Raw genomic sequence first — 12,205 nt, 5'->3', positions numbered from 1 at the left:
TTTATCCCAAGAAAGCAGGCAGGAAACTAGTTATTATGAGCCTCATGGCATGTGCCAACAGCTTTCAGGAAATACTACTGCTGTGTATTATGCCTTACACTTCCATTTTTTTTTCTGTTTCCTGCAGCTTGTTAAATATACAACAGTTCTTCTTTTCCTCCTCCAGCAATGTACCAGTGTTGGAAGTTATATTTATTTTTTGTTAAGTTACAGTAGGCTTTTTATAATCCCACAGTAGTGAAGAATAGGCCAGAAACACAGTGAAGGCAAATATTTGCAGCATATCATAAACCCTTTTCGTAACCTAAATATTTAGAAAGAACAGAGATGTAGGAGGATGCTGTTCTTTATAAAACATGGAAAAGATAAGAAGCAGCCTCCATAGCATGCTGACATATTGCAGAAGTCTTTTTGCAGCAGCATGAGTGAGCAGAAGGACTTGTTCCTTTTGTTCAGAATTTATTTGCTGACTGCAGATGATTTAGAAAAGTAAATGTTTACTTTAAGAGAAAAAAGTGCCCACCCAGTTCAACGGGAATAGGAAGGACTGCAGCTGAGAAGGACTAACACCAATACTGCCAGTGATACACTTGGTTAAGTGTTACCCAAAGTGGATCTTGAGGGATTCATTAGCACCCTGAAAACAGCAATAGCTAAGGAAAGTCTAAAGACTTTCCTTTAGAGCTCACTGAAGCCGTGGGGACTGATGGACAAGAAGTGAGTTGCGCAGTCTGTTGCTAAAATTGGCCTTCTGCTAAAACACCCCTACATATGCCCAGCACATTTTCAGTTTCAGTCTGTTAATTTTTAAGTTGTTTTATTCTGAGAAATGCCTTTGCTTCAATTTTCATCTTATTTTATGCTATTCTCAGCTGTTTACTCACTCTTCCTTTCACGGGCTCTCTGCCTTGGAAATGGTCCTGCAGCTTGGGAGCCATCAGAATAATTAAGGTGGAGATAATCAAGGCTTTGTTGTGAGGCCTTCCTTACAAGAAAATTCTCTGCTGCAGTCTGTGAAACTCAGGGGCAAGACACTGGATGCCCCAAGGGTTCTTGCTTTAATCTGTTTTCTAGGGACCTTCTCTTGGGGCCCCTGAAATCTTTTTATGTTTCTTTTAATTGCTCATTTTTAAAAAAACTTCGTTTTCAATGATTACCAAAAACCTGGTGATGAATCAGTAGACCAAAGAGAATTTGCCCTGTGAGTTAGAAGCATACCTGTGAGATAGAAGCAAAATTCACTGTGTGCAGCATGCAGGGAAGGGTGAATGGATGTAGATGTGATCAGAGTTGTTTCATTCAAACATAGAGCTACTGACAGTTGTTCAAAGTCTGTGATATATTCAGAGCATTAAAGCAGCACTCCATGCATGGAGATACAGGCTCACATCTGTTTGGATCATAACCTGATTCTTAACAATATTGTGAGTTTGGAAGTATGTCTTTCTCTTAGGCATTATTAGCCTATAAATTACCCTAATTGCCCTTAGTTTTAACTCTAATGCCATTATTTTCTGAGTTGATTGAGAGTCTTCCTGATGGCTGAACATACCTTTTCTGTTATCTGCTGTCACATTCATGCTCTCATACCCAGTTTATTTTTTTCTTTGCAGACCAGGAAAAATGTGATGATGATGATGAGATGGAGAGGCTTTACAAGTCACTGGAGCAAGCAAGCCTGTCTCCCATTGGGGATCGTCGACTGTCAACCAAGAAGGAGCTTCGGAAGTCATTTATCAAGCGCAGCAAAAACCCCTCCATTAATGAGAAACTCCACAAAATTCGAATGCTGAACAGCACATTAAAGGTGAGTTTGCAGATCTTGCCAAGGGAAAAGAGAGAAAAAAGCAGTTTGGCTGAAAAAGAAACAGTATAGACTTCAGCCAAACTCTAATTACATATTTACTGAAAACCCCAAGGAATTTTGTTAAGTTTTTTAATTTATTTTTTTTCTGCTTCATTGTGAATACTGATCTGCATTATGTTGTTCAGTTTGAACTGGAAGCAGAGGCTATGGCTCAGGAGGGACTCTTCTTGCAGAAGTTCCAGCCCATTTGGAAAATTTAATAAAGAAAACTCTTAGTTAACTGGAAAACTTGCAAGCTCAGCTAAATGCAATAAACAGGGGAGCCTTAAAAAAGGAAGAGCAGACAAAGTACATTGATGATAAAGGACATGAAAATGACCCTGAGCCAAAAAAGGTTTTCCTTATGTGATTATCAGAGAATGTACAGGATGTGCCAAAGCTATTGTAAAGACCTCCTGTAACTAAAATATTTTTAATAACAAAAGCATCCTGCTTTTATGTTGGAAATGTATCACGAACTGGAGGGGTGCAGGGGTTCAGGAGATGTTCCGTGAAAGAGACGGTAAATCTGTGTGGAATATGGGAATTTACGAAGTGGTTTACTTGCCAGCATCAAGTGTCATGGGATTTCAAAGCCTGCTTCTGAATGGTACTGCGGGAAACAAAAAGCTTAACCATAGCATTTATATTGTAAGGAGGAGAAAGAATAAATGCAAACTTGGGGCTTCACTTGTTTCTTTTTATATGCATTAGAAGCAGGAATTGAGTATCTTGTTTCAAATGGATGTATTTGGCTTCAGGCACTGTAAGCTGGAGAAATTCATGCAAAATGGTTGGATTTGATGATCTTAGAGGTCTTTTCCAACCTTAGCAGTTTTATGATTCTAAAAACTTATCCTGTCAGCACAATCATTGGTTTGATTTTTAGTTGCAATGGGATTTTTGGGTTTGGTACCTCAGTCTGTATTGAAAATCCTGAAAAATACAATTGTAAAGGGAATTGGGAAGAGAGGCAATCTTCTTGGCTCCATATGAGACCTGGTGAAGTCTCTTCTTAGTACCAAAGAGTTTTCAGTGATGTGGCAGTGACTACAGAAGTACTCATTTGCATCATCAATAAAGTGAGCCCCCCACACAGCAGAAAGCTAGTTTAAAAAGTATGCCTGTTTTATAGAACAGAAAACTATGTACAGAAACATTCTGCAAGGATTTCCCTGACAGGAGCCTCACTAATAAATCTAAGAACCAGGTAGTGCAAAATGGAGTTGTGCTTTGTGTGACAGTCACTTTCATTAGTATGGGTTTGAATGGAAGCCTTAATGTCAGACACAAGCAAGGTGGTTTTACATTGATGGTGACAGTAAACTGATTTAGCATGGGAGTATTATAAGAGTTGCAGTTAACTTAGGCTTGTCTAACTCTTTTATTAATACAGAAAAATTAGTTTTGGAGTGTTCATCTCTTTGGAGTTTTTTTGGTTTTTTTTTTTTTTTTTTTTCTTTCTTCAAACTAAGAAACTGGAGCATTGACAAGACAAATAAAAAAGCACAGGCACTTCTTCATAATCACAGTTCTGTACACAGCAGTATTTAAGTTAGCCTGTCTGAAAGTCAAGTCCCTACAGGAGGAAAGTGCCATATTCTTTACATCAGTGGAATTATGAGCTTTTAAAGTCAATTTTCTTAATGTATAATATAAGACATAAGATAATTGGAACTTATCTACTGGAAATTTAAAAATCAGGAGTTTTTTGCTTCTGATCCATATGTACTCTGCTTTAATTAAAACCCTATTAGTTTGGGAAGTGATTTATGCAAGTCTCAATGCAATTTTAATTTTAGACTTTTGACTCCACATATTTAACAACAGATTAATGTTGCTGCCACAATTTATCATTAACAAAACATGCTTTGAATACTTTAGAAGAGAGGGAAGCTATGTGTAAGTGCATCACAGTTTTAGTGAATGTAGGAAATAGTTTTAGTGCTACAGGAGAAATTCCATGGCATGACTTTTTGCTGCCAAGTTTGTCCAATAGAAATACTCCTCTCCCTTCCATCTCCTTATCTCCTCTCTTCCTCTCTTAAGCTAACTGCACATATCCCTGCATCAATGCCAGAAGTCTCCTTAAAAGGGCTGGCACTGTGTCTTGAGGGTAGGATGTGTGTAAAATACAGTTGAACAAGCTTTTGGGTTTAAAAAGCAGATAAAGAATCACAGAGACTGGAGCAGTTGAAGCTTCATTAGAGTCTAAGTGGGATATGGGTGTATAAACAGCTGATTGCTGCTATCAGAAGGTGAAAGGAATGCGTGGGAGTACTTTCAGGGTGTTTTCAAGGCAGCCACCAGCACAGGGTGTCCTTGAGTGTGATGAATGGCAGCAAGAGAAGATGGCTACAACTATTCTACCGCTTTCCCACAGACTGGAAGGAGGGAGCCTGGAAAAAGTAGTCAAGTTTTGTTAGTGCAGCATGGTGCTTCCTTAAGAAACCATCCCTGCTCACTGACGCTTCGCTATCCTGTGGTCCATTGCATGGATAGGCAATATGGACTGGAAAAGCAAAGTAGTTTGTTATGCCACAGCATGTGAGGACATCAAAGAATATCAGTGTGTGAAAGGAGGGTGCAATGAACACAGAGCCAGGCTATTTTCAGTGGTGTTCAGTGACCACGACCAGAAGTGATGGGTTCAAACTGAAACACAGAAGGTGACCAAGCACAGGTTGTCCAGAGAAGCTGTTGAGTCTCTATCCTTGGAGATATTCAAGTCATCTGCACACAGTTCTAGGCTGTTTTCAGTAGGTGGCTCTGCCCGAGGAAGGGTTTTGTATCAAAAGACTTCCAGATGTCCCTGCAAAGCTCAACCATTCTGTCGTTCTGTGACAAACTCAGTGTCCCTGCATACGTCACTGCTCACATCTTACAAGTGAACCAGGGTGCCTGCAACAAATGGTTTGAGCTGCTCTTGCCTAAAAGTAGATACTTGATTTATTATCAGTAGCTGGTGGTAGATGGCAGCCACATGTACTGTAGCCACTCTACTGCCAGTGCACAAATTATATCCAAAATTATGTTCAGTCCAGCTCCCAGAGAAGAGACATTTATTACATGGAATAAGTGGTTTTTTGAGAAAGTTAGAACTGAAATAATTACAGAATATTACAGAAATAAATGTTGTTGTGTCTAGCTTCATGCAAGTACTGTCTTGTTGAGAGAGCATAATAATGTGCAAATTTCACATTCTCTCATCAAGTTTTGTTAAGAAGCCTATTAAAAAAATCTAGATGAAATCATAACTTACCTTTAACTGGGAAGATTTTTTGCTGTTAAACATAACTTTGATGACCTATGCCCTAAAAATGGGAACAAGCTGCCAGGAGGATGGGTAATTGGATGTCTCCTTGTGACATGACTCTATTTTTCTCAGACTTTTTTTAGGGACAATTGTATCAACATTTTCAGTGGAAATAACCCCTTGTTCTCTTCCTAGTGTAAGGAGCATGACCTGGCCACAATTAACCAGTTGCTAGAGGACCCAAAGCTGACAGCAGTGAAGTACAGAGAGTGGAGGAGCACAAACATCATGCTGGTCCAAGATATTTATCAGCAGCAGGAGGTCCAGGACACATCCACCGAGAATAGTGAGGAGCAAGAGATGACTCCACAGCCAATCACTGAAAGTGCTATTTGATCAGTGGCACATGGCAAGATTGTTCTCCACGGGTCTTCATGAACAAGCAATTTAAGCTGCTGTATCTTGAGGCTGGTTTTTTGCAAGTGTGCTTCGAAAGGAAAACAACCCATTCTCCAAAGTTTTGAATGCTCTTGCAGAACTTACTGAATGTCAAAAGGGCAAGTTTCCCAAACCTGCCCAAGTTCCCCAAAAAAGCACTCCTGAACGTGGCCTGCATGTGTAAGAAGAGTATTTAACAAAGCAGCAAAGAATGGTTTTTCAGTTTTTGGAGAAGAAAAATTATAAGTGTCCAGCTCCTGGAGGACACAGAACTATGTAACATGTCCTGTATAAATATGAGATCCTTGGGATTGTTTTAAGCATACAACTTACCTTGAAATGAAGCTAAACTACAGGATGTAGTCTACTCTACCTTTTTACCTTCTAAGTTAACCCCATGTATACATTTTCATCTCTGTACCCATTTACTTTCACCACTCTACCAGTTTAAACTGGGTCAAATGGAAGAGTAATAATGCATGAGTTGACACTGTAGACAGCTGCCAGGCACCCAGTTTGGGCTCTGCCTGATGTTTTATGAGTTTCAAATTTATATACAGTCCAGACCAAGAAGGTACTGTCTTTCTACATGAAGAAGAGGTCTCTCGGTTTTTGCTAACATGTAATTTACTCTTCAGTGAGACAAGTTTCAACTTTTCTTATGGACTTGGCAGAATTCCTTGGAAGATTATGTTCTTCTTCCTTATTGTTGACAGATGGGAGTATATAAGGTACAAGTTCATCCCAGAGTCCAGCTTAAGGAAGGTGATAATATTCACAAGGCAGAAGCTAAACAACTAAACTCCTAATGTGGATTTGGAAGTGTAAAACAAAGCTGCAAATATTTTTGTAAATATATGTGATTTTATGGCTTATATGAATGTGACTATGTACTGTATAGATGTTTTATTTATATATTTATATATGCTGAATTTCCTAATATAAATAGGCATATGTGGACCAAACGCACTCAGCTGTGAGTGCTTACAGGTTGACTTGAAATGCCTCTTTATTTTGTGTTCCATTGTAGATCACAGTAATGGCTCTGCAGGTGAAACTACCCTGAGGCATCTGCTGTGAGTCTTCTGCTTTTCCAGCTTTGAGTTTTAGATGAAGAAAATCTGTACAACTTAGGGCCTGAAAAAAGCTTTCTAGAAAGTTTCAAGATTTCCCTTTCGGGAAAAAAAATAAGAGGTTTTGCTGCAGGATCATGATTTTTTGGCTTAATTGCTCTCAGTACAAGGTTTTGGGGTTTTGTCTTCCCCTCTTCTGCAGTATAAGAAACTTTTCAGAGAGCCCAGTTTTGAAAAGCAAGAATTAGTTCACCATTCCCAAATTAATGCCACTACATGAACTGCGACAATCTGCACTTCTGTTGCTATTTCATAAAGATATTCTTTGTCATTAGTTTTCAATGCAGTTTGTCTTTTAAAGCAAAATACACTGTAGAGATGCAGCCATATTCATCTGTCTTTATACATTTTATGTTTTATCATAGCTTGATTGAGAAAACAAAAGATAATGGTGTTAGTGGGAGCATATGAAATCTTTTCCACCAGCGTAGTAATTAGTTTGACTGTTGACGTTGTGTTTTTAATACTCAGCAGCTTTTATTTTAAAATAGAGGCAAGGAAATAGATGAAAAATTACTAAATGGGGAATCAGACATGAAACTCTGGTTGGTTAAAAAGCCATTCTTTTCAGGAAATCATCATATGAGCAGTGATTTCCTCACTTCACTAATTATAACTAGAAGTTAAGCAAGCTTAATACCTGGTGCAATTTGGAGTAATTGCATCTTGAAAATGGAGCCAAATTTTAGGATGGTTTTTTTGTTCTTATTTTTGGGTTTTTGGGGTTTTTTTGGTTTTTTTTTTGTTTTTTTCATAATTCTTCCACCATTCCCATTGAAATGCTGTCAATTAATTTCTGAGAGCACCCTGAAAATCAGGAGTGTAGGGATTAACCTGCTCGGTCCATTTCATTTTTAACTACCTGGTGCTAAGTAACTGATAAATATTTGAGGTCAAATTGCATGTACATTTTCTATCACACATGCAAGTTTCTCATGAAACAAAGCATGTAAACACCATTTTCCTTCAAAAGCATCTTCACTTAGATGTTGAAAAGAAGAACATACTTAAGTGGCCTGTTGAGCTGGGCCAGACAAGTCAGTGCCTTTCACTTCTGGGCAAAGTCTGAGCCAACTCCATTTACTGAAGTAGATTTGCAGTATACAAAGAAAAGCCTATGTGGCCTGTACATGCTGTGCTGGCTCTTTTCACACTCACACACTTGTATAAGCATAAAACAGCTTTCCCAGTTCTAGGGACAAAGAGATGGCCTTGGACTGCCCAAACTCTGCTACAGGTTCTGACAGATTACATGGCCTAAAATTGCTTTTGAATTACTCTCCTTCAGATGGTCAGTAGATACTTATTGTTGGACTATTGAGGTTTTGGACACCTGCTGAGACTGGCCTCTACTTCCGCTTGGAAAAGAACAGAATATTCATGAATGGGGTTACTTCAATCCCAGTTATAATTTTAACAAATTTCAATTTGTTAAACAAATTTTGTTCAGGAAAACAAAAGTATGGGTTTTATGCAAATCCTGTGCAGGAAGTCTAACTCCACTCTCCTCAGCTACTATTTAGACTCAAAATAATGGAAAGCATGGAAAATGGGAAGTGAAAATTGCAGTGAAACAGGATTAATTTTCCGGCATTGCTAATTACTGTGACAGTTTTGCCTGGGTTTATCACAGGGGGCTGCCCAGCAGCGTGAAAGCCATAATCAGAGACAGAATTACGCACAAGCTGACAGCTACAGCGGGGAGCCACCTCAACAGGAGAAATTTGGACAAACCTGCGCTCTGCTCAGTGATGCTTGGAGTAACTTGTATCTCTTGGTCTGGATTTGGAAGACCTGCACTATTGACTCATAGCACAGGGAGCTGTGCATCCCTAGTGTGTGAAAATCAAGAAGTCTTTAACCATCTGCCTCAAGGGACATGTTTTATATACTTTTTTGGGAGAAAGTATGTGTGTGTGGATATGTGCACATGCACAATTTTTCCTATGTCAGTAAAGCCAGTTGGTGCAGCAAGTCCAGCAATGGAGATTTTGGAATTTCTGGTAACAGTATCTAATTTTAACTGTTTCTGCAGCTTTTCTGGAAATCAAATCTCTCTGTTCTGGTGATGTACATCTCATGAGACACCAGAATGAGGTGGGATCACATTTCCTTTCCTATGATGGAAGAGATCATGTGGGGATTGTGAATCATTTTTACACGGAGCTCTGATGATTCAGTCAGTACTAGGGTTTCACCTTGTCATGGTTTTTAAGTGCAGCTGGAGATGAAACACCATGGAGTTGCTTCCCCCTCTCTTTTCCTTCCCCATCCCTGTGTAATGGGGAGCAGAATCGAAGTAAAACTTATATGCTGAGACAAGAACTGTTTTATAATTTAAAATCAAGTAAAATACAGCAACAATGGTAAATGATAATGATAATAAAAAGGAAAGAAACCCAAACAAGTGATGTACAATGCATTTGCTTGCCACACACTGACCTGTCAGGCCCCATTTCCCAAACCCAGACCAGGTCCCCCTTCCAGGTAGCTCCCCCTGGTTTTGGATATTCCATATTCCTGTGGTATGGAATATCCCTTTGGTCAGTTTGAGTCACCTGTCCCAGCTATGCTCCCTGCCAGTTTGGTTTTGTGTGTATTTCCTCACTGGCAGAGAACAAGACAAAGAAAAATATCCTTTATTTAGGATAAACACGGCTTAGCAAAAAACCAAAACACCAGTGTGTTATCAGTACCATTCTCATTCTGAATCCAAAACACAGCACTGTAACAGCTACTGAAGAATAAATTAAATATACCCTAACTGATACAAAGAATAAACAGGAATAAATAATGTGCTGCTTCTCTTTTTTTACAAATAATTTGAATTTTGGAGGAAACCAAAATATATTCAACATATTGAGAGAAAAAGCAAGTTTGGGACAGTCAAGGAGGGAGGGGAAGAACAGAAATGGTATTTTATTTAAAACTCTGTGGAAATTCAGAATTTAAAATTATTTCTAACTTGGAAAAATTGTGAGTGTGTTACGTCTATTGTGTAAGCCTGTAAGCTTACATGTCTATTACAGATTTAATATGGAAACCTGTGTTTTTAAACTTTTCAAGTAGCAAAGGAGCCCATGTAAGCACACTTCTATGAGAGAAACTCCATGTAGTGTGATTGGGTTTGGGGCTTTGAGCTTTATTTTACTCCTTTGCTTGTTTAGTCATACAAAACGAACTAATTGTAACCAACTGTAACCAAGAGAGGGCCTGAGTTTACTTCATTTATATGAGACACGTCTTTCTTCTAACAGGAAGCCAAAGTGGTTTTCTTACAGTAGTAGAGCCAAAGTGGAATTTCCTGTTTTGTGTGGGGCATTTCAAAGCAGCAGACATTTTAAGATGTCAGTGAGTGTTTCCTTGATGCTCAAAGATTCATCCCATTTTGGTTTGCTTCAAGCTGCAACATTATAGAATTTTTAAAAAATGGCCTTCATTCTGAATTGAAACAAAATTTGAGGTGAAAAAAAGAAAATAGAAGAAGCTCAGAGCTAAGATCATGCTGAAATTCATATCTCTGCATAGGGTAGTAGGAACTGAGTTTGCCAAAAGCTAAGCATTTCAACATTGAAAAAAAATTGTAAGGTGTTGAAAGCAGTACTACATTCCTTGAAATTTGCTATGAGGAAAGTTCCAAGACCTGTCTCCTCTGGGAAAATGAATATTTCCCTAATTTATTTCCTCTTGATAAAAATCCAAAGGGAGTGGTTTATAAGGTGTTGCAAGATGAAATATGCACGTTCACTGATAGCTCAACAACCTTGATCTATGATCTGGAAATAGTTGACTTTAGATGACTCGGCCTGTAACAGAGAAAATCCATTTCTCTGGGAAAACACTGTAGCTATCAGTGTCTGAAGCTTATGTTCCCCATCTGATCCATATGAGGTCCATTTTGAAGATGCAGGTGAATACTATTCTATAGGGCAAATAGTTTGTGTCATCATACCATAGCTTAGGAACCACTCCCTGTGTCCTAGGTCCTTAGGACCTGCCCAAATTATTCTGACTCTTGAAGTTGCTTATGGCAGTTTTATCTTTTCCCAGCTAAAAATAGAAAGAAGATATGAAAACACATCTCTCAGTCCCACATGAAGAAAAACTAGCACTGATCTAGCAGAGGTTAATGTGAGTCACCTTACTTACGAGTGTTTAGCAAAATAACTCACCTGGTGAAAAGCCATTTGTGCATACAAATAGCAGTGCTCTTGTGCTGAGCTTTCAGGGCTGAGGTCTGGCCCAAAGGAAGAATGGGTGTGTCCATCCCGCTGTGCTCTGTGCAGAGAGGAAAAGCCATGCACAGAAGAATATTTGCAAGGACTTCTATCAGGCAGCGGCAGGGCTTGCAGCACCACAAAAGCACATGGAATCCAAATTCAGTACTTTATCTACTGAGTCTTTTTTTACTTCTTCACTGGTTTAAAGCTCACAGCACAATGTTGGCACTCAGCGCTGCCTTTTTATTGCTTGTTGCCTACACGTGTGAATTGATTTTCATGGAATGATACACACATCTTGCAGAATGAGAGCCTTGTGTTTGCACTTGTCAATTAAACACTGAAATGAGAGAATATTTTGCTCAGCCTTTTTTTTCCTTTTTATTTTCACTGCAGATTTTTCAGTTTGCTGCTATAAAATAAAATAAAATTATTTTTTGCTGGTGCTTTATACAAACAATTTCTGTGTGGGACTAATATTATTATTAAGTTGTATAATCTGGAACCAGGAAGAGTCAATGAATGGTTTGACTGAGGAATGCCCTCTTAAACTGCTTTTAAATTAGTTAACTCTATTTAATTGGTTATTGTAGGCACTCTTTAGGAAGATTAATCTCTTCTGACAGGTATTGAACATGACTAGATTTTTTTAAGCTCACAGAGCAGCCTGTTTCAATTAAAAGAAGATAGGTATTTTTGTTGAAAGGGTTTCAGGTTGGATATCAGGTTGGATATCTGATAGGCCATCCAGCCAGCAGTATGGTGAAGGTGTGATTCCTGGGAAATGAGCTTGTCCTAAGGAAAAAAGAATGAAAAAAAGAATGAAAAAAGAATGTCCCTGTCTCTGTCCCCTCTACTCCCCCAACCTCCTACATGTTCCCACTGCTTGCCTTGGGCTAATCAGCTCATCATTTGGCACCTCTGTCTGCTCAGCCAAGTCAGGCAGCAGGGAACAAGCTGGACCCTCATCTACAGGGATGACAACTAAAATTGCCTTATGGAGAGGTTCAGTGCCTGACAGAACCCTCAGAAGGGATGCAGCTGGATTCTGCAGGCAGAAGCAGAAGGAGGGAGAACTGTGTAAGTGGGAGGGAAGAGGGGGACTTTTTTCCTTCCAGAAGTAGAGCATTAGCTTGGCTCAGATTCCCATAAAGTTATACCTTTGCTTCTACCAAGCAATGATTTCTATTTTTTCTCCTTGCTAGACAGGGAGTTGTGAAGACAACCTGAGGAAACAGTTTTCATGTGATCTCAGGCTGTGCTCCTGCTTTCAGTGCCTAATGCACCGCCAAACATTTGGTTTCTGGGCCTG

The 12,205-nt window shown here is 39.0% G+C and overlaps 1 protein-coding gene across 3 annotated transcripts in view; it reads left to right on the top strand.

Annotated features, from left to right (window-relative positions):
• Positions 1 to 11,249, top strand: part of IPCEF1 (interaction protein for cytohesin exchange factors 1) — an 81,814-nt gene extending 70,565 nt beyond the window's left edge. For all 3 annotated transcript variants that reach the window (XM_023923404.2, XM_086877304.1, XM_086877303.1), the window contains 2 exons: positions 1,614 to 1,807; positions 5,298 to 11,249. In XM_023923404.2, the coding sequence (XP_023779172.2) occupies positions 1,614 to 1,807; positions 5,298 to 5,498 (395 nt within the window). In that variant the 3' untranslated portion in view covers positions 5,499 to 11,249. The remainder of the gene's footprint in view (positions 1 to 1,613; positions 1,808 to 5,297) is intronic.
• The last annotated feature ends 956 nt before the right edge of the window (positions 11,250 to 12,205 follow it).

This window comes from Cyanistes caeruleus, chromosome 2 (assembly GCF_971803275.1).
Source record: "Cyanistes caeruleus chromosome 2, bCyaCae1.hap1.1, whole genome shotgun sequence".
Taxonomy (NCBI): Eukaryota; Metazoa; Chordata; class Aves; order Passeriformes; family Paridae; genus Cyanistes; species Cyanistes caeruleus.
The sequence above is the reverse complement of the archived record's forward strand: the minus strand, read 5'-3'. Positions and strand labels throughout refer to the sequence as shown.